Source organism: Cokeromyces recurvatus (genome assembly GCF_025118155.1).
Source record: "Cokeromyces recurvatus strain NRRL 2243 chromosome Unknown BX663scaffold_13, whole genome shotgun sequence".
NCBI classification, from domain to species: Eukaryota; Fungi; Mucoromycota; class Mucoromycetes; order Mucorales; family Mucoraceae; genus Cokeromyces; species Cokeromyces recurvatus.
In genome coordinates this window covers 69,178-91,024 of record NW_026251399.1, presented here as the reverse complement: position 1 = coordinate 91,024, position 21,847 = coordinate 69,178, and the positions used below count along the sequence as shown (strand labels likewise).

Genomic DNA, 21,847 nt, shown 5'->3' with positions numbered 1-21,847 from the left:
ATATATATATATATATATATATATCTGTTACAATTACTTTATATATAGTAGATAAGAAACATTGCTCTTATAGTACTTTTGCCTTTTTTTAGAATAAAGAAAGATTTTTTTTTAAGCATTGACCCAAACTGGTAAAGAAGGAGTTTCAAAAGACCAATCTTTACCAGTATATTTATAAGCATGAAGCCAAAGAGAGTTCTTGGTATCATTAAGGCCATCTTGAATAAGAGGTATATTACATTCAGAACAACGAGGCAAAGTTGAAGATGGGTCATCATCCATATAATCGTAAGGCGCATGTTCAATCATACTATCAATCACAGATTCAAAATTATTTTTTGTTAACATAGATGTCCAAGGGGTTTTATAACCATAAATGGGGTCATTGGTAATAGGAAAACCTAAATGTCGTAAGTGAATACGTATTTGATGTGTTCGTCCTGTTAAGGGTTTGCATCGAATAAGGCTTGTATCTCCATCATAACTGATTCTTTCAAAGAGAGTTCTGCAGGCTTTTCCTTCTGGGTGAATATAATTAAAAGAAACTTTGTAAGAAAGAGTCTTGATGGGTGCCTCACAAATAATCTGCTCCCTTTTTTTTTTTTTGTTTTGTTTAAAAAGGTGATATGTAAGTAAATCTTGAAAAGCTTACCTGGGAAATTTCCCTGAAACTCGACATAGATACTCTTTTTGAATTTCTGCTGATCTCATTTGTTCAGCAATACTATTTGCATTAATAGAAGATTTACAAATAATCATTAATCCTGAAGTATATCTATCCAACCTATTCAAAGCTATATAATGTCATTACATATCAAAAGAATAATATATACATATATTATAAGTATTTACGAAATAATGTGTCGTAATTTAATTCTTTTCGCATAACATGAATCACTGTGTTATGTCTAAATCTTCCACCTGGATGAACCTATGTAATGAAAGTTTAGTACTTATCATTTCTTTATATATGCTTACTCTACCTGTATATTTGAAGGTTTATTGATAACAAATAATCGATCATCTTCATAAATTATCTCTATAGGCTGATCTGTAACAGGTGGCTCATGCCGATGAACAAAATGATTTAGAAGATCTTGATTTTTAATAATTGAATCTGGAGTTGTTGGTTTGTAATTAACAGTAACTAGTCCCTTTTCAATCGCATCTTTCTAAAGAATGTACATTATTATATGATAACAAGCAACTAAGTATCATTATTACATAATATTGCTCTGATCGACCCCGAAATTCACTTAAAAATGCGTTCAGGACTGTTTTGCCTATCATTCTTTGCTTTGCAAAAACCCGAAATTGAAAATAATATGGTTTTACTTTTCGAAATCCTACTCAATAAGTTAGTTTGTTGCATGAACACAACTTATGCTTTTACCATTTTCAAAATAATAATTAGCTGTATCAAGATCGGTTTCTTCTTTTAAGGTATTTGTTGTAAACAATTTATTCTTATACCACAATGTTGCTAATAGTTTCTTCCTTTTATTCCATTGACATTGATTCCTTTGTAAAATAAACATTATAATTACATCGATTCTCCACCCCTCTTTTTCTTTTTTTTTCCTAGTCAAATGATGTATTTTTATACTCCGTATACGACGACGGGCTTCTAAAAGTTCCATATATTTATCAGCTTATATGCCAAGTTTTCTGTGAAGGAGCTTTTTTTTTTTTTTTCTTTCTTTATACAAAGTAAATTAAATGTTTTCAAGAGTTAATCCATTTGATGAGTCAGTTAGTAAGTAAACATACAAAATTAGTATGCATTTATACTTAATTTCATTTTGAAAAGCTGCTGCAACCAATGAGAATCTTACAGTAGAAAACTGGGAACTTATCTTGGCAGTAACTGATAAACTAAACCGAGCTACTCCCGATAGGTAATATTTAATGGAAAAGAAAAGTATCAGCATATAGTTTTTATGAATTAATTTTATTGTATATAGTGCAAGAGATTGTATTGCTGCTGTTGAAAAGCGCTTGAATAATAGAAATCCCAATGTTCAACTTTATGCCATTGCAGTAAGACTAAAGAAAAAAAAAAAAAAAAAAAAAGAGAGAGAGAGAGAGAGAGAGAGACAGAAAAAATACAATTAACAATTAATTGCTGATAGCTGGCTGAAGCTTTAGTCAAAAATTGTGATATTACTGTACATCGTGAAATATCTTCTCGCTCATTCACAAATACTTTAACTAAGCTTGTTCATGATAAGGTAATATTTAAATATCCAAACAGCTTATAAACAATTGTTAATAAAGTAAATGATAATAGACAGTTCATCCAAAAGTAAAAACGAGAATTCTAGAGTTTATTCAAATGTGCTCCTTTGAATTTAGGGCAGATTCCACTCTTGGTTTAATAAATGAAGTATACCATTCTTTACGTGCTGAAGGTATTCAGTTCCCTTCGCCACAAAAGCCAAGAAAAGAGTTTACTCAGGTAAAATTCAATTCTTTGGATATTTATATATATTTATATACTTTGTTTATAGTCAGAACTTGATAAACAAAAAGAAGAAGAGGAATTACAACTTGCATTAGCACTTTCACTTTCTGAATCGGAGAATCGTCATACTTATAAGGTAATTTAAAATTAAAACACCAATACATAGTCTCATTCTTTTTTTCCTTGTCATAAGTCATCTACAGCTACTACTTCGAACAGTAATCCTACAGTTACTGCCACTAAGGTATAAAAATCTATTGATTTATTTTTACTTATTTATTAATCCTATAATATATAGCCAAAGTCAGCAGATGATGAAACTGCGCAAATTTCCCGAGTTAGAGCCTTATATGATTTTCAACCTACAGAGCAAGGTGAACTTGGATTTCAAAAGGGGGATATTATTCGAGTCATTGAAAGTGTTTATCGCGATTGGTGGAAAGGGGAGCTTCGTGGCAAAACGGGTATTTTCCCCGTCAATTATGTTGAAAAAATCGTTGACCCTTCTCCTTCTGATCTCTTAAAAGAAGTCTCAATTGAAAATGAAGTCTTGAACGAGACACGTAATATTGATCGTTTATTGGAAATACTTTCTAGTGATACCTCGTCAACTTCATTTTCTGATAATGAAGAGCTTCAATCATTGTATAACAGTACACTCGCCATTCGACCCAAGTTAGTTAAGCTGATTGAAAAATATAGTTTAAAAAGAGGTAAAAATAAAATAAAAATAAAGATATGTAAAGATGTATATGTGTTAACGATTAATGAATAGATGAACTTGTTGCTTTAAATGAGAAATTTATGAGAGCGAGAACAATGTATGACAGTATGCTTTCTAATTCTATTGCAAAATATTCTACTGCAAATACTTATGGATACCCACCAGCAGTAAATCAGCAATCACCTTATTATACTGAACAATCTACTTATAGTAATAATTATGGTTATCAGCAAAGTCCTGTACAGGTTAATACACAATCTACATCAATCTATGGTAGTAATGATGCTATGACAGCACCTGGCGCTTCCACTGTTACTACTACTAATCCTCAACAGCAGCCCTATGATTATCAGCAACAATATCATCAGACGTCTTTTGATAACACTACTACGACTGCTACCACTGCTACTAATAATATTGCTGCCCCTACTGTAATGTCTCCTCCTCCTCCTCCTCAACAGCATCAAACTTATACAAACTATGCTCCACCTCAGCAGTCAATAACTACTTCGGATAACAATTATTATCCACCTGTTAACTATAATTCCACATCTCTCGCTCATCAGCAACAATCCCAAACCGCATATACATCATCTGTTTCTCCTTCTCAAACTATATCTGGTTATCCTCAACAGCAACAAAATTATTCCACTCAAAATTATTAAAGAATTTTTTTTTTTTTTGAAACATAATAAGTTTGACAGTAAGAATGTAAACGTTTTTTTTGTTTTAAGCGAAATGTGGTTTAAAAAAGAACATCATTACAATTTAGTCTATTGTTTTCTTTTTTCTTTTTCTTTTATATATATATATGTGTGTATTACAATTATGATAGTACATATAGTAGTTTTTGCTTCTTTTTTAATAGCGATTAATAGTATTCAGTTTGGTGAACAGGTATTAAATATCACTCAATATCCTTTTTATATTATGATAGGTAATCCTCATCTTTGTGGAGGGACATTAATCTCCTATGATCCCGCCTATGTTTTCACGGCTGCACATTGTCTTTTAGATGCTACTGAAGACATCACCAACTATTTTGCTGTTGTCGATAATAAGACGATAGCCATTGCAGATTACATCATACATCCTTATTATAATAGATCAGTAGAAAACGAACTAGTTTTTGATGCAGCCATTATTCGTCTTGCTTCTCCTCTAGTTAGATCAAGTACTATAAGCCATGCCACTTTTTGGTCATCTCAAATGGTATTGTCCAAAGCAACAACACAAGGTATTATTATTGTTTATCTACATATTCGTCTGTGTATGGCTCTTAATGGTATACATATATATATATATATATGTATTATAGCTGAATTGATAGGACTAGGATATATGGATGTAGATGGTCATACAGCATCTACATTACAACGTTTACCATTAAAACTTACTGCTATGGTAAATATGACGATAGAAACAGAGAATCGATTAGGAGCTATGGCATGTCATGGTGATTCAGGTGGGCCTCTTATTATCTCTGATCAAAGCAATAATAAATCGTTGGTAGCTGGAGGATTAGTGCGTATCTTTGGAGTTTATGATGCAGTCCCTCATCAGCCAACGTGCCCTATACGTGTTGGTAAAGTAAAAGAAGTCTTTACAAATGTGCAATATCTGTTGGATTGGATGTCCAATGTGACAGGGATTACAAAGATGAACTTGACAGATCCATTATATACGCCACCCTATTTTGATGGCAATTCTACAACATCAATAATCACATCAAGTAAACCGATGTTAAATGAAGCAGCATCATTATTTACAAAAAATAATAATTGTTTATTTTTTATTTTCTTCTTATATATTATTATTTACATAAAATCATCATCATTATCATTTGTTGTATAAATTTCTTGTCTTAGTCCCTGTATTAAAAGATCAGAAGAGAAATCCTGTATACTCTCGAGATCCTCTTCTGACTCTTCAGTACCAACAATACTATCTTCCTCATTTACTTGGAGCCATTTATTAACATCGAACTTGTCCATCCAATGCTTTCTGTTTGCTTGCTGACTGCTTTCTTGCAATAAACTTTGAGCATATATATTACTCATTGGCTGTTGTGTAGGATGATCATCAATAAAGGAATTTAACATTGATGTGGATCTTTCTTCTAAATCATCTGTTGCTGTTGTTGTTGTGTGCCCTCCATCACTACTTCTTTCAGCTTCATCATCAATAAACGGGTTATTACCCAATATAACTTTTCTTTTGCCTTGTTTAGGAATCCTTAAGGGTGATATATATGCAATACTATCATCGTCATCGTCGTCATCATCGTCATCAGAGTTTATTTTTCTTACAAGACGTTTTTTGGCCTGATGTTGTTTGTTGCCATTAATGTCTTCATCTTCTTGTTCTACAAATATGATTGGCCTCTTCGCTAGCCTTCTACGTCTACCGATTAATGGAGAAGAGTCATCATTTTCACTACTTTGATATCTATTATTACGCAAAGGAGAAGGAGAATAAAGGCCTTTGGCTAATTGGTCTAGGAGACCATTATTTTGTTCTTCTTCTGTCATGTCTTTCGTTTGAGAAGAAGTTACATTTTTTAGTTCAATATGTGTAACTTGATATTCATCTTCATGTTGACTACTAGATGATTTTGTTTGGTTTCCTATTTGCTGTTGAACAGATGATGCTGACTTTTCATCCTTCTCTTCAACAGGAGGTTGACTATCTTCTTCATTAAAAAAAGAATCATCAAAATTAAACTCAAATATTTCTTCCTGTTCTTCTTCTTGTACAGCTTGTTGCTCAGTCTTTGTAACCTCATTATTATTAGTTACATTAGACGAGGAATGGTTGTTCAAAGCTTCAGATTTTGGATTTGCTTTATGATTAGATTGCATATTGCTATCATTGGATACCTTTTCAAAAAAAAACTCTGGAAATTCCTGTTGGATTACTGCTACTTCTCCATCTTCTGAGAGCTTGTTTTCAAGTAAATAAGCAAAGATTCCATCACTGAATTCAAAATCATCATCACTATCATTATTCATTAGATCTGCTGTAATCTCGTTCTGTAAAGGGCTCTTTGGGCGTGTGGTTGTGAGTCTTGAATTATATGATAGAGGCTTTGGTAATGGGTGGTTTAATAATTTCATCGCAACTTGGTGTCCTGTCATGGCCTGAACCTCCATTTGTCGCTCTTGAAACAAGAGTAGAGCATCTTTAGTAAACTCAGGAGGATCCACTGCGGTAAATATAACGTTCATTATCTCTTCACTTGGCTCCACTAAATTCTTCTCAAATGGATAAATAGGCAAAATTGGATGATTAAAAGAAGTAAGTATTGTCTCAGCTTGAACTAGTAGGGCCTCATCTTCTGAGAAAAAATCATCATCAAAGTCAATGCTATCTAACATATCAATAGACATTTGTTGTTGTTGTGATTGTTGTTGTTGTTGTTGTGGTGGTGGTGGTGGTAATGGTGGTAGTTGTGAATGGTTAGTATCTTTTTTGGATTCTAAGGGTATATCTTTAGCAGCCCTGTCAAAATGATTATTATTATTAGGACTCATTATAGTAGTAGTAGTAGTAGTAGACTGTTGAGGGGTAATATAGGTAGAAGTACCAGCTTCCTCCGATAATGGGGGTATAGTTTTAACATTTATTTCTTCAAAATTTAGTTGATTGTTTTCTAAATTTTCATAAACACTATCCGGTAAAATAGGATCCCAAGAGGGCGAACTTGGAAAATCAAAGGTAGTAGGGTCAAAAAAATCCACTTCATTAGGTTGTACTTGTTCCAAGGGTAAAATTTCTTTAGATTTACCCTTATCATGCTTTTTATTGGATTTCTGATCTAACCCATCATCCTCCAATTTTCTCTTAGTAGGTAAATATAACGTTTGGTTATCTATGAATTGATCTACGGCACTTGGATTATTTTCAATAAAATCAGTAAGATCATCATCTTCTGATTCATTTACATGATGAGTTTTCTGTTTCTTATTCTTCTTAGAAGGCAATATCAACTTCTGCTGGATCGGTCTTGATGAGGAACTCAAAGATATTGGTTGAGTAAATGATATAGACAATTTTGATTTTTCTTCTGGATGTAGAATAAGATGTTCCATTCTCTGTACCGCCTGTGTAAATTGTAATGTACGTCGTGAATGACCAACACGGGATGTGTTTTGTAAACGACTTTGTAAGGGTACATACTTGCTAAGACTTTTTATTGTCTTATGTATAGGCCAGTGACGTTCTATGGCCTGCGATAAAGTTGTTGCGCCTAATTCTTGCAAAAACAACTGCTGAGCATCGGGTTTTAAAAAGCCGTTTGACGTAAAGTTAGTCTCTTCTTGGAATTTACGTTTTCGGGTCGTAGTTATTTTGGGCTGATAGGTGCCAACAGTGAGTTTTTTTCGACAAAGAGTAGGCTTGTAGTTGGCAGGTATAACAGTAGGATTGGGGTGATAGTATTTTAAGAGATCGCCACGGGCTACTAATTGTTGGATTTTTTCATATGTTTGTTTGGCTTGAGCAAACTTGGTTTCCTCAGATTCGGTCATAAGTAAGATACATTTTCCTCTTCTCTTACGACCTGTTCTTCCCATTCTTTGTAGCTACATTAGTAAAAGTTAGATGTTTTTCGAATATTTTTTTTTAAAAAAATAAGCATTTATTACCATTCGAATAGGTGATGTTTGAGAATCAAAGCAAACAATTAAATCAATTTCACCAATATCTAAACCTTCCTCACCAATACTGGTAGATACAAGGACATTATATTCATCTTTTTTAAATTTTTGAATAACCTTAAAAAAATAATAAAAAAGATAAGCAAATATACAAATGTACACATATACATATATACATATATATATATATATATATATATGTGTGTGTGTGTTTATATGTGTGCAATAGCTACTTACATCCTGTTGCTCCGTTTGTCTTAGGCCTTTGACACCATGTTTATCAGACGATTGCCCAACAAAAAATGTACTTCGAATTAACGGACGATGACGATCTAAGATATGACAAATATCGTGTACTGAGCTACGAAAACTTGAAAATATCATCACTTTTGATTGCTGTCCTTCGGGAACACTACTAAAATGCTCCAATAAAATCCCTACTAAACGGTCCAGCTTTGGGTGACCCACAAAATCAGGATTATGTTTAATGTCCTGTTTTAAATTGGATATCATGGCATTTAAAACTGGATGATGATAAAATGCTTGCTGTGCCTTATTAAGCCTCTTGCCTGAATCAAGAGTCTCTTGGTATTCCTTAAAGATGGACTCAATACAATCAACAAATGGTACAACACCATGTTGACACAATAATTCATGTGCGCGTGCTGCAGACTCAGCTACTAAAAATAATGAAGTCACAGCAAATTTAAATTCATTACGAAAGTTATTGGCTGTCGCTTGAAAATGTAGCCGAGCAGATCTTAGTCTGAACGGTGAAGCACGATCAACGTCAGCAACAACTGAAGTAGGGCGCTTAGCAAGATCTTGGAGAAGTGGTAAAAAGACCTTATTTCGAAAATCGTGAATGATACGAGGAAGACGACCTGTTGATCCTTCTGTATAGTTAAGTCTCACAACAACATGTTTGATTTGTTTACCGTATGAAAACTCCCGAATATCCATAGAATCTTCAGTACGAATTTGGATATTGGTAATATGTAAGTTAGTGATAACAGATTGAACAGCATCCAAATTAGAACCTGGTGTAGCAGATAAAGCTAAAATACGGAACTCTGAATTTTTTTTAGTGATCCTACGAACAACCTCTGAATAAGCATAATTGCCTGTAGCACGATGGGCTTCATCTACAACGATACAGCATATCTTGTCTGCAGGACAACTGGATGTCTCAAGATCTTTCTGAACTGTTTGTGGTGTTGCAAAGAAGACACGTTTGGATTGCCAAAGACCACGACGCTTTGCAGGTGTTGTGCTGCCTGTAATATCCACAGTATCTTGTTGAGGTAAACCACAAATGGTAAAGCAGGCTTCGATCTGCTGCATAACAAGCGGACGTGTGGGGGCCATAAAGATAATTTTAGAATTAGGAAACCACCGCCAATAGTTATACATAATGACAGCAGCGATAAAAGTCTTTCCTAGGCCTGTGGGTAATGCAACTAATGTATTTTGGAAGAGAGCTTTACGGACGATATTAAGTTGATAGGCACGAATGGGATAATTAATGGGATAGATCCAAGTACGTAGTTGCTCTGGATCAAAGGGATGAAAGCAATTTGTAGTATCTGGTAATAATGGAGGCGGTGGCTCTGGGTCATTCTCATCAATAGATAAGAAACTAATTTGTCTCTTATTTGTTGCTGCGTGCTGTTGTTCAACTGTAGCTGTTACTTCTACTAATTCCTCAAGATCAAAATCATCGTCAAAGTCATCATAAACATTGTCCTTTTTGTTAATCGTAGCTGTATCCATATTCACTTGTCCTTCAATAAGAGCTAAATCAAATTCAGGATCAAAAAGATCTGAATCGTTCATGGCGGCGGTAACAAATATTAATAAAGAAATATGTGGAAAAGAAAAAAAAAAGGGTTAAAAAATGTTCCAGTCATATTTAAATTTCATTTATTTTATTTATTTTTTTTTTTATTATTATTCCATTTTTTATTTTATTTTTTTTTGGGTTTTTTGGGTTTTTTGTTTTTTGTTCTTTTTTATTAAGATATCATATAAACTTAATGTCAAAGAGAGTCAAGTCTTCACGATATGATTCTGAGGTGCATTCAAGACATTTGAAAAGACAGCTAGAGTCGTTAGAAAAAGATAATCATCAATCACTAAACGATGTTGAAGGTTTAATCAACATTGCATTAGCAGCACAAGAAGATGAAAGTAGTAAGTATGCTTGTAATTTATATGATCATTTAGATTCACTTTATATAATATTTGTATAGATATATCACAACGTAAATCGAGAGCAAGAACTAGTAATATTTATTCAACTAGGACAAATTTGAATGCACTATTAGAAGAAACCGTAAGCAAGAAATTTATAATGAGAACTATTGATTAATATATTCAACATAGCCTGTGACAACTTATTGCTATCAAACATGTCAAGTAAAACCCTCAATATACCCAGCAAGGAATTTTTGCTCGGTTTGCGGATTCCCAAGCCATTATACTTGTTTGCGTTGTGGAATGAAGTATTGCTCAACTAAATGCTTAACAACTCATACAGAAACTCGATGTTTAAAATGGACAGCATAAATGTATATACATGTGTGTATTATTATTTTTATTTAATGGTCATGAACACGAGAAATATGATAAACTAAGCCTTCACGAGTTGCATAGATTCGTGGATGATTACATTCAGGATAAACACAACGATAAGGCTCTTCACCGAAATGAGCCTCTGTCAAATGCTTAATAACATTTGTTTTTCGATTAAATACTTTATGACAACTTGGACATTCCAAAGGGGGATAGGCGTTATCTAACAATTTCTCTGATTTTTGAGACAGTGTAGGTTTTCTACTTTTTGATTTATGATGTTGATATAGTGAAAAAGGTGAAGGTGGTGGTGAAGGTGAAATGAAAATATCATTATTATCCTCCAATAGGATTGACGATGATGACTGTCTTTTTTTATTGTATATTGTTGTATTTTCTATTCTTTTGCAATTTGTTTTCTTTTCTATAAGATTACGTGAATGTTCGACTACTGTTGATATTCTAGTATTAATTGTATTATCGTTACTACTACTAATGTTATTATTATTATTACTATTATTTGAGTGAGAGTCAGATAAGGAATATTGAATGAAAGGGGGATCGGGTAACGGATTCTCTGAATCGAAAACCAAGTGTGAATGTTGAATGTGGAAATGTAAAGCGCCTCGAGATAAAAACCTTTGGTCGCAGTGAGGATGTATGCATAAATAGCGTAACTTTCTTTTATGTTTTTCAGAGAAATGATTATTTGATGCTGTTTTAGATGTAAATACTGTATCACATAAAGGACATAGTGAAGGAGGATAAATAGTATCAATCAAAGAAATCAACGACGTATATTTATTCTGTATTTGAAGTTTATTGTTTATGTAACTTATCGTTCTTGATGCCATTAATTCCCTTTTCTTTTTCCGTTTTATTTCTCTATCATTTAATCGTAATAACTGCATATTATTATCGTGTTCTTCGCTCTTCATTCTAAGATAAATATTGATATAAAAAAAAAAATAGTAATAATAAAAAAAAAAAAAAAAAAAAAAAAAAAAAAAAAAAAAAATTTTATTTGTAGGTTTTTTTCAAAAAAAAAAAAAAAAAAAAAAAAAAAAAAAAAAAAAAAAAAAAAAAAAGAAAAAAAATGTTTGATGCAATTAAATAATTGCTTCATTGATAAAATTTTATAACTCATTAAGCACAGAATATTCAAAATATCCTTAATTGCTCTGGTTATTTCAAAGAATAGTGAAATAAATAAAAAATAAAAAAAAGAGATAAAACCCCTTCTAAGGGATAAAAAAAGAGGAGAAAGGAAAAGGGAAATCGTAAGTAAAATGTTGAGTGTGTTTATTCAGTCGATAGTCTTGTTCGAGTAACTACTATCCTGAAAATGTCATATGCAGCAGAGAAGATGAGGGACCTTTTGTGTTTTCCTGTTACGTCTGTCATTACAAGAAAACTCGAAAGAATTGAATAGTAAATCTCTGTCGTTTCAAGTGATGATATTCTAATTCAAAGGGATCATATGAAAAGAGATGGTATAAACAAGTCTTTGAAAGAAGAAGAAAAGGATAAACAGCAAAGGTCTTTCATAAAGTAATCAGTAGAGAACACGATTTTATTGGATGTAGGATGCTAATAGATAGGAAAAGAAAAGAAAAGAAAAGGATCTATAGTTTTAGACTAAGTTGCTCTTTACATCCAAGCAAGAAGTTGGGATTTAGAGCTTTTTTATAATGATATAAATATTTGATTTATACAGTTTCAAAATACTCTTCCGTTAAGTAACCATTATTAAAAGCTTAAATATCAAGATGCATTTTGTTGAGTAGCAATTCCTTTATTGGAGTTTATAAGACTGCACCTGTAAAATAGAATCTCATTTCTATACAATAGATTTCCTGACTAGATGAAGTCATAAACTTTGTGAGGGATTTTCAGTTATCACCGAAAAGTCTGCACATTTCGATAAGAGTCCAAATAATATAGTATATCCTTTGATGGTAAGCTAATTATAAGGCTATACACTAATTAGAGACATATAATTTGGATATAGAAATGAACTACTAACAACATATCAAAGTCTATTAATATTAAATGATTCAAATACTCAAGAGTGTCGGTAACCTCCTTGTTAAAAATTATTCTCAATTAAGAAAAAATGCTTATTTTGGGATAATCTTACCATATAAATAAAATGAGGGAAGGTTATTGTTGGTATTCGGTAGAGCATATGCTAACGGGATATAGTGCGGTCCTCAATTGCAGTTATGCATTTCATATAAAGAAAGTAGTATAGTCACGTATATCTTTTACCATTTATCAAAATCTCAAGCTAGTGTTTAAAATATAATTGAAATGTGAAGTAAGCTGAATTAGTTATTAAAGCAAGTCCTCCATCAGAGGTTCTAAACAGGATAAGTTAGGAAGTCTGTCATTATAGATTGAATGTAATAATTATGAAAATGTTAGTTCTTAAAATAATGCCAGTTTTAAGTGAGCATCAATAAGTGACAATATTTTGAAACGAAACTTTAACTCTATTTTATGTTGTTAGTAATTTAGAAAGCTAGTTCTAAATAAAAAGCATAACTGTGTATTATTTACTTCCTTTGACTTTATTATTAATGAATGGAGGTAGTGCGAATGATATTCAGGAAGATACATTTCAAAAGGTTTATCATTCTTAATCTATTAAAAGAATATTGTAGTTTTCTGTCACTATCAAATAAATGTATAATGTAACTAAGATTACCTGTACCTAAACACAACTAGAATTGAAGGACTTTTTTTTTTCAGTCTCAATATCATAATTGTTCTAAATTGTTTTTAGCATCTACATAAATATATTTGAGTGTAAAATTTTTCTGGTTTTATTATTAACATTAGTATTAATATTCAAGAAGTTGTTCAAATGGCTTTCAATGATTGTTTAGACTTATGAGTCAATAGATTTACTTTTTTTGAAACCATGCAGTCATAAGTATTTGAGGGCTCTCCTAAATAAGTGCAAATCTCCCCGATTAATATATAATACCATATTCTCATTAGATTAGGTGTAAGCATCTTTTTAATAAGCTCGCAATATTTCAAGTATATTCGTTCAAAAAATACATACATTTTAAGCATATAATTATTTATAAATGGTAATTGCAAGGAGTAAACAAAGTTATAAAGGATATTAGGCGCGTATTTTGCTAACAATAGAGATGATTAACTCTAAAGATGAGGGTATATTTAACCCCAAAAGATTTTATAGTAGTTCTGCTAAGATGAGAAATTTGGGAAACTGATATTAATCGATTTCCTATATAAAGATGAAAAAAAAAAAATACATAAATAATAGAGATAAAAGAAAAAGTAAGTTCTTAGTTGTCTTTATTAAATATTGTTATTATCAAACAAGCATTGAAATAGTTTTAAGATAAACAATAGCTATTTTTGTCACATATTATCTCTATTTTTTTTATTCAATGCTGGAAGTGCTTTTATAACTATTTCTGTATTCAGAGAATATACGTCCAAAAATTTTTCTTAAAAAAACATAGGTGCAACGTTGCTGGACGGTATTTAACAATAAGAAATCGTATATATGAGCAATATTGATATATTGAATATTGTAGTTTAAAGCACCTCAAAGAATTAACATACTTAAAAGTCTTATTTAAATTGAATTCGACATGAGAAAATGAGAAAAATTTATGTCATTCCTCTACAATACAAAGCAGATATGACACGATTATTGAATTATCACAGGAAGGTTTTGCATGTTAAGCTTAGTACAAGTTTGTTAATGCAAATCGTCTTTGAGCTATCTGTCTTGTAGGAAGGCTTTTGCCAAAAGTGTTTGTAAGAGTATGAAAGAATAAAGTATATGTACATCTTTTTTTTTTTTTTGAGTTATAATAACATGTGATGTAATATATCTAACTTTTATGATATTACTAGTATTATGTTTACATTATATCATACTCAGCACAAAATGAAGGTATATATCTATATTCTTACTAACATGTTTGACTTCTAAAGTTAATATTACCGTTTTTAATACAATTAATTTGTTTAAACATATTTTCTTAAAAAAGCCAATCATAAATTTAAATGGATTGTTTTTCAGATAGCATATTAATGAAGTCTTCTGTTTATTTAGAAGAATTTCTAATCTTTATAGTAAGACAAGAAACAAGTGTATTGTAAATTTTAACATAAGCGAAATAATTCAAAGAAAAAAATACATTTGTATATAGCATAGTACGCAAATAATTCTCGTTTTAAATACTCAATAAATAGCAACTTAGAAAGAATCCAAGACGTACACTGTATATATTGACAAGATCTCTCTTCAGTTGGGGAATAGTCCTTGCAGGTTATTCAACAAGGTATTGAAGTATAAAACAAAAAAATATCGTATTAAGATAAAAAAAAGTAATAAAAATAATCATTCTAAACAATATATAAAAAATGAAAAAGACTATAATTTAACGGCTTAACAAATGCTATATTATAAATGTGTTTTCCTTTACCATGAAAAATTATTAAGACAAGGGTTCTTTGATTAGCCTTTTTTTTTTTTTCCTAATCATTTTTATGCTTCTATGTTTTTTGTTATTTTTTACAAGTCCATATTCAATTATATGTTTAATTTTTCTTTCATATGTTAGTATCTTCTACAATGAGCAATTTGCATCACTGAAGAAATGTCACTTCGATATTATTTAATAATCTATATAAAAAAATTAACATTAATACTTCCTTATGATCATATATGATACAAAAATAAAGGTTATTGTTTAATAATAGCCTGAATTCATATGTTAGTACATTAAAACGGATTGAAGAAACTGTCGTGTTCTTTATAGCTAGACAGCTGTAGTTTCATTTAATCATTGTAAAATATAATAGATACTAATAATTCCTAAAAATGAGAGAGGAAAACTGTTTTGCTCTTAATCGTATTATATATTTATAATTTCAATTATTGACATATCATGACGAAGAAAAAAAATAAAAAGCTATGCGGCTAAGGTGGATCGAACACCTGACCTTTAGATCTTCAGTCTAACGCTCTCCCAGCTGAGCTATACCCGCTACTTGTGGTTTGTCAATTTAAATAGTAAGTATAAACCCGATTCAACTCTCTGTGGTCACTGCAAGCAATGAGTATATCTTGTAAAAAATATAATACAGGATATAATCAAATTTTAGCAGTGATTTTTAAATGTTATTATTTTGATCACTTTTTATTAAAAAATGTTTAAATAAAAATAATATTATATTTTGGAGGTTATAATAGTATTCATGTATCCAAAAAAAAGTATATCTCTACTGCCATTTTCTATCATTTTATTTAATTTTTAATTTTACAGCTATTTTGGCTGTAGACCAGGAATTTCCTTTATCCGGCATTTCCGCCAATAAAATTACATAAAATGAAAAAAAAATAAAAATTGCGGATTCTGAAAAAGTACTTTAACATTTTTTTTATTTATTTTTCATTTTTTTTATTCCCCACAAATTTTATATGCGTAACTTTAATTATAGGCTTATAAAATGTAAATTACATTTCAATAATGTAAAATACATTGCAATTGTTTCAAATCATACTTGATGTTTTTTTTTCTCACTCAAGTTTTTACCAAAAAAAAAATAGTACACGTAATATAATAAAAATATGTATTATAATTATATAAATAAAATAAAGAATTTTTATTATATGTAAATAAAAAAAAGATGTTTAATTAAATTGCATTCAATCTAATCTATTTTGCATTTCAATTAGATCGTGTAATGTGTTGATTTATTAATTGACTTTAATTTTGAAATGAAGAAAAAAAAAACTAATTGCGAATGTAAATTAAAGCAATTCCATTATTAGTGATTATATACATTCGTTTACAATTAGTGAATTTAGAGAAAAATAAAAACAAGATTTAGCAATTATATAATTAATGTAGTTGTGTTCATTTCAATTAAATTCCTTTTTTTTTTTAAAAAAAAAAAATTCAAATTTAATCCCCCCTAGTAAAATTATTTTATATTTTACTTTTTTTATTCTTTATTTAACAATGACCAACATTACCGACATTGACAAATGCAAATGTTCTGCAATCAGCTCAAAAAAAAAGCCCTAAAGACTTTACTATATATTTTCAAGAGGTAATTACTACAATTACAAGAGTAATGACATCTCCATTGTTTAATGAAGATGACATTGGTAAATGAATTAACACATGTAATTAACAATTCTCAAATATTTTTAGTAAAGGATATTATTGTTCAAAGTAACAGACATTTTGAAAGGTAAAAGATAATAAGTTAGTGCAAAAAATATAAATGTATTGCTAAGACTTTTTACATTGTATATATAGAGTTTGCTGCTATTCAATAATTTAGTTCGTTTTATTTCAATAGCGGACCGAAAAAAAAACTTTTTTTTTAAAAAAAAAAGAGGTAATCACATCCTTTTTTCCTTTTTTTTTCATTTTTTAATACATTCGTTAAACTACTAATTTTTTTATTGTAATAGATGTTCATTTTAATATTGTTAGCTATTACTCTTTTTTATATATGTATTTAAATTATAGGTCTTTGTTGATTATTTCAAATTGTAAGTATTTACATTATTTTGAAAATATATGTATCTTTTTTTTTTAATTTTTCTCTTTTCTTAAATCAAAAACAACTAAAATGAAACAATTAAATAGGTATGTGTTGGTCTTTATTATGCAGCAGCAATATTTGATTCAGATCTACAACAAAGACTTGTATTATTTATCTATTGAAAAAAGGTATATAAAATAACACCTTTATCTTTAACTATTTCAATATGTGTATTAACAATTCTTTATATAACAGGGAGGTCAAGTACAAGTGTACATCATTCTAATGTAACATTGAAAGGTATAGTGTGGGAAAAAAAATAATAATACCCGAGATTTAACTAATATTCTTTTCTCTGCAGCACAAACATAGATCTAGCCTTTTGTATTTTTTTTTTTTGGTAAATATGATATTTCTATACTTTATCATATGTTAGCTTTTATTAATTATTTATTCTATTAATAGTGTATGCTTCTTTTGTAAATGGAATACTTTTCTGTTGATCACTTCAATTGCTACTACTTTTTGTTTCTGTTCTGTATGATAATCCTTGCAATCTCTGTGTTCTTTTTCTTTTTTTTCCCCAAAGCCCGAAAGGATTCTTTAATCAATGGCCATGTTATCAATAGAATATGTATTCAAGGTAAGTGTAATATTTTACATGTAATGCTTATAGCATACTCTTTTATTATATTATTATATTATTATTATATTATATTATATTATATTATTATTATTATTATTATTTTATATGTACCAATTTTTTATGTAATAAATAAATAAATAAAAAAGTAAATAAAAAGCCACATTTTTTGTAAACAATGTATTTAATAATGTCCAATAAAGAAAGGCAATAAAGAAGCCTATTTAATATAAACAAAGCCTAAAAGGGAATAAAATACCATCTATATAACCCAATAATGTATAACTATGTTTTGATGAGTCATGAAGCATAAAGCCAATGATAAACAACATGGTATGTAAAATATTAGCAAATGAAAAGCAATTATAAAGTACAGGATTTAATCAAAACTTGTAAAAAACAGTACATGAAATATATAAACCCTGTGTGTATCTTGTAGAAAAAAGTACAAGAAATGTTCAAAACTTGTATATATCCTGTAGAAAAAGTGCAAGATTTGTTTATATCTTGATTATATCTTGTATGATTTTGAGGCAGGATTTATACATATCTTGTACATATATCTTGCACATACAAGAAATGTCTAATTCTTGTAGTACATGATATAGTGCAAGATATAATCAAATCCTGTGTTATATCTTGTAAAAAATATACTCAGATGATTGCAGTGGGTTAACCGGTAAGTTAAAATAAAATAAAATTTAAAGAAGACGTTAATTTAAAAGACAAGATCAAAGATAATGTTTATTTCATTCAAATCAAAATCGTATTTATACTAAATAAAATATTGTAAAATATTATCTAAGTATGAACGTGTTCCAATAAGATTTGAACAAATATTAAAAGCCTTAAAGAAGTCTTTACGTGTTAACATGTTTCACTTTGGACCCTGTTTTTACGTAACCTTTTGTTATTGGTAATGGGCTTGAATTTCATCTTCCGCTTAGCTTCTTTCCTTAGGCGTACCTCTACTTCTAATGGGACATCCTCATAAATTTTATTAGGCTCGACAGGTTTGGAAGTCAGTAAATCATATATAGCTTACATACAAATTTTGAAGTCACGTGACCTTTCAAACTTGTTCGGTATTCTATATATTTTGTGTATTAATTAAACCTCTTTATTTCTTTCTTTATAGATATTGTTTTGGGTTAATTCCCCATATACCGCCGTCGGACTTTGAAAAATAGAATTTCTTTTTATTGTAATACCACTAGTAGTGATAACCTACAGCTAAAATATGTTGAATTGCCCAGTCTATTAGGAACGAAATAGAGAACCAACAAATAGAAGTAGAGTACAATCTATCGTTTAGAATTAATAGGCAAAATAAAAGAAGATTTAAGCCGATAGATAGTAAAGGATTCAGACGTGAGAAGAAAGAAGTCAAAATTATGCATAATTTGTGAAAATAGAAGACGTCGGCATAATTAGTTGACAACATGAGAAAATCAAGAAGACAACACTTATGCATCTTTACTATAATCACGATTTTCCCTGTTGTCACATAAACTTTATTGTTGTAGCAAATTTAATATAAATATCGAGAAATTATTAATTTTGAATAAAGATAACCATTAAATATTGTTATGATTGTAGTCGTTTTTATAACTAAGTTAGTAGAAATAAACCATCATTTATTACATAATAAAGAGGTTATTCATATAAAACTAGTATATTGAACTTCACAGCATAATATTCGTTCTACACTCAGTTTTAATAATAGTCATTGTTAGAATGTTCGAGCAATAATAATAATTATATACATAATTCAAACAGGATTATGACTGGTGTATTCAATTACATAATTGTTCTTGAGTGATACATATCAGATATACATTAATAATATTGAATATTGTTAAATAATGAAATCTCATACAATGATAATGATAGTAGCTCATAAATAATTGGTATTGTTGCAGCTAGACATATTCACTGAGAATTAATATTGATGTGTCGCAGTCCAATAATAATGATTCGTTAGGTTTCTAGGAACAGCGACAACTCAGGGAGAAAAAAGGAATAAAGATATATCTTATTGATCGCAGAATTATTCGGAGACAATGTTTTATGTAAAACACTTTATTATAGTAAAACTTGCTTATCTGAATCATATTTCCATTGATAACACTTACCTTGTAAAAACATATAAATAAACCTCAATTTTTCCATATAATTTTCGTTGTACAATTTTTGTATTATCTTGGATCCTTCCCCATATACCGCCGTCGGACTTTGAAAAATGCAATTTTCTTTTATGGGAATGGCTCTCTAATATATTATTAGTGAAAAAAATACCGACCTTAGCGTTTCTTGACTTCTTGAGGTACGAAAGCGTAAAATTTCAGATAGTATTAAGCAAAAATAACAAAGAATACAATTAAGTTTTATAATATTTGTTTTGATTAGCAAAGATAATGGAAGAAGAATAGACAAAAGACAAGTCTGTGAAAACTTCGTATAGTTTATTAAAGATAATACAAAAATTGTACAACGAAAATTATATGGAAAAATTGAGGTTTATTTATATGTTTTTACAAGGTAAGTGTTATCAATGGAAATATGATTCAGATAAGCAAGTTTTACTATAATAAAGTGTTTTATGTTTTGATACGCAAAAAGTTAAAGAAAGAGAAAAGACAAAAGACAAGTCTGTGAAAACTTCGTGTAGATTTTTATTGAAAATAATAATACAAAAATTGTACAAGGAAAAATTATGTGAAAATGTAAAGGGTTATTTATATGATTTTGCAAGGTAAGTGATATTAATAGAACTACAATTTGGATAAGTGTTGATTAAGAAGAAAATAATATAAAAGAAAAAATATAAGAAACGATAAAAGTCTGTGAAAACTTTGTTTAATTCTTTTATTTCAAAAAAGCTGTCTCTTTAAAATTAGACAAAATGGATCCTTATTTATATCTTCTGGAAACGGGTAAAACTTCTTGATTTAATATTATAAAACCATAGACATATCCAATAGATAATTATGAATCTTGTTTAACCTTGATAATGAAGAACCTGACTGATCAATTAATCTCAGCTGTCAGTTATGTTCCAAATGCTAATCTGATTCAAATAATTAGTTACCAATGGTATCTCAAATTAAACTAAATAATTTTTTTTTTTAGAACTTCAGAATGATCTCGAATTGATACAATATTGTTTCTTTATTGAAACACATATCTCTATCATCTTCTAATCAACTCCTCAAGTTTCTATTCTATATAACTCTTTAGAGATTGTTTATAATTGTGCATAACCATACTGAAGATAGTGCTTCTTATAGGTAATTAATTTTCAATATTAAGTATTTTATATATTGATCAGCAACTATTCTTCTTTCATGTTTAAGACATCTATTACATAACATCTCTGTAATTTTATAGTTTCATTCTAACACAAGTGTGTCTCATATACTAAAGTAGATTAGTATCGTGTACATGAAGTGCACCACTAATATATGATAACATCATCCTACTTTGATAATGATTGAATATCTATACTATATTTTGTAATACATCATCATATATACAACAATAAGCAAATATTGCTATAATAAAGCATTAGTCATAAATATTTTCTCCGAATAATTCTGCCTACAATAAAATCTATTTTTATTCTTTTCTGCCTGAGCTGTCGCTGTTACTAAAAATATTAAATTATTATTTCTGGGGTAAGCGACGCGTCAATATTAATTCACAGTGAATATGTCAGCTATAGCAATACCAATTATTTATATGCTACTATTATTATTATCCTATAAGATATTATTACATAACAATATTCATCTTTATAGCTATCTATATATAATATGTATGACTTATAAATAATTATGTAATTGAATATAACAGTCATAATCCTATTGAATTATTATTATTACATAATATAATATATATAGTTATTTTTAATGCTCGAATACTCAAACAATGACTATTATCAAAACTGAGAGTAGAATGAATATTATGCTGTGAAGCGCGATATATTAGTTTTATTTGAATAACCTCTTTATTATGTAATAAATGATGGTTTATTTCTATTAACTTGATTATAAAGGCTACTACAATCATAACACTTATGATTATATCGAGAGCTTGTTCTATAACAACCACAACAGGATCGGAATAACTTTGGAAGAACATTATAAGATGAAGTATGAATATAATGTATTTTTAAAAGTTGGTAATTTTTTTTTGAAGAAAATCAGAATATAAGACGACCAAAGCAT

The 21,847-nt window shown here is 29.4% G+C and overlaps 7 protein-coding genes and 1 non-coding gene across 8 annotated transcripts; 3 read left to right on the top strand and 5 right to left on the bottom strand.

Moving 5' to 3' along the window:
- Position 1: 1 nt before the first annotated feature.
- BX663DRAFT_509753 (pseudouridine synthase) lies at positions 2-1,703 on the bottom strand. The gene is made up of 6 exons (XM_051527665.1): positions 1,394-1,703; positions 1,225-1,346; positions 984-1,172; positions 853-931; positions 653-794; positions 2-592 (listed from the first exon to the last, which is right to left on the bottom strand). Exons 1-6 carry the CDS (start codon positions 1,638-1,640, stop codon positions 112-114), a joined length of 1,260 nt encoding a protein of 419 aa, XP_051382573.1. The 5' UTR covers positions 1,641-1,703; the 3' UTR covers positions 2-111.
- A 16-nt stretch (positions 1,704-1,719) lies between these two features.
- BX663DRAFT_486400 (uncharacterized protein) lies at positions 1,720-3,853 on the top strand (the record flags this gene model as incomplete). The annotated part of the gene is made up of 9 exons (XM_051524674.1): positions 1,720-1,756; positions 1,811-1,898; positions 1,965-2,040; positions 2,133-2,231; positions 2,291-2,458; positions 2,511-2,600; positions 2,631-2,708; positions 2,763-3,177; positions 3,240-3,853. 9 exons carry the CDS (start codon positions 1,720-1,722, stop codon positions 3,851-3,853), a joined length of 1,665 nt encoding a protein of 554 aa, XP_051382572.1.
- Positions 3,854-4,118: 265 nt separating this feature from the next.
- Positions 4,119-4,851, top strand: BX663DRAFT_486399 (trypsin-like cysteine/serine peptidase domain-containing protein; the record flags this gene model as incomplete). Its single annotated transcript, XM_051524673.1, has 3 exons — positions 4,119-4,425; positions 4,507-4,778; positions 4,837-4,851. 3 exons carry the CDS (start codon positions 4,119-4,121, stop codon positions 4,849-4,851), a joined length of 594 nt encoding a protein of 197 aa, XP_051382571.1.
- Positions 4,852-4,950: 99 nt separating this feature from the next.
- BX663DRAFT_509739 (uncharacterized protein) lies at positions 4,951-9,721 on the bottom strand. The gene is made up of 3 exons (XM_051527664.1): positions 8,084-9,721; positions 7,835-7,963; positions 4,951-7,771 (listed from the first exon to the last, which is right to left on the bottom strand). The coding sequence occupies exons 1-3, from the start codon at positions 9,680-9,682 to the stop codon at positions 5,006-5,008; spliced, it is 4,494 nt and encodes a 1,497-aa protein (XP_051382570.1). The 5' UTR covers positions 9,683-9,721; the 3' UTR covers positions 4,951-5,005.
- Positions 9,722-9,882: 161 nt separating this feature from the next.
- Positions 9,883-10,414, top strand: BX663DRAFT_551995 (uncharacterized protein; the record flags this gene model as incomplete). Its single annotated transcript, XM_051531327.1, has 3 exons — positions 9,883-10,039; positions 10,099-10,181; positions 10,232-10,414. 3 exons carry the CDS (start codon positions 9,883-9,885, stop codon positions 10,412-10,414), a joined length of 423 nt encoding a protein of 140 aa, XP_051382569.1.
- A 504-nt stretch (positions 10,415-10,918) lies between these two features.
- On the bottom strand, positions 10,919-11,387 carry BX663DRAFT_509732 (uncharacterized protein; the record flags this gene model as incomplete). Its single annotated transcript, XM_051527663.1, has 1 exon — positions 10,919-11,387. A coding segment is annotated over exon 1 (440 nt), but the record flags the coding sequence as incomplete, so codon positions are not given.
- Positions 11,388-15,390: 4,003 nt separating this feature from the next.
- Positions 15,391-15,463, bottom strand: BX663DRAFT_t79. The gene has a single exon. It is a non-coding gene; the product is annotated as a tRNA-Phe (tRNA).
- Positions 15,464-18,754: 3,291 nt separating this feature from the next.
- Positions 18,755-19,208, bottom strand: BX663DRAFT_62657 (uncharacterized protein). Its single transcript, XM_051532270.1, has one exon. It carries the CDS (start codon positions 19,090-19,092, stop codon positions 18,832-18,834), a length of 261 nt encoding a protein of 86 aa, XP_051382567.1. The 5' UTR covers positions 19,093-19,208; the 3' UTR covers positions 18,755-18,831.
- Positions 19,209-21,847: the final 2,639 nt, after the last annotated feature.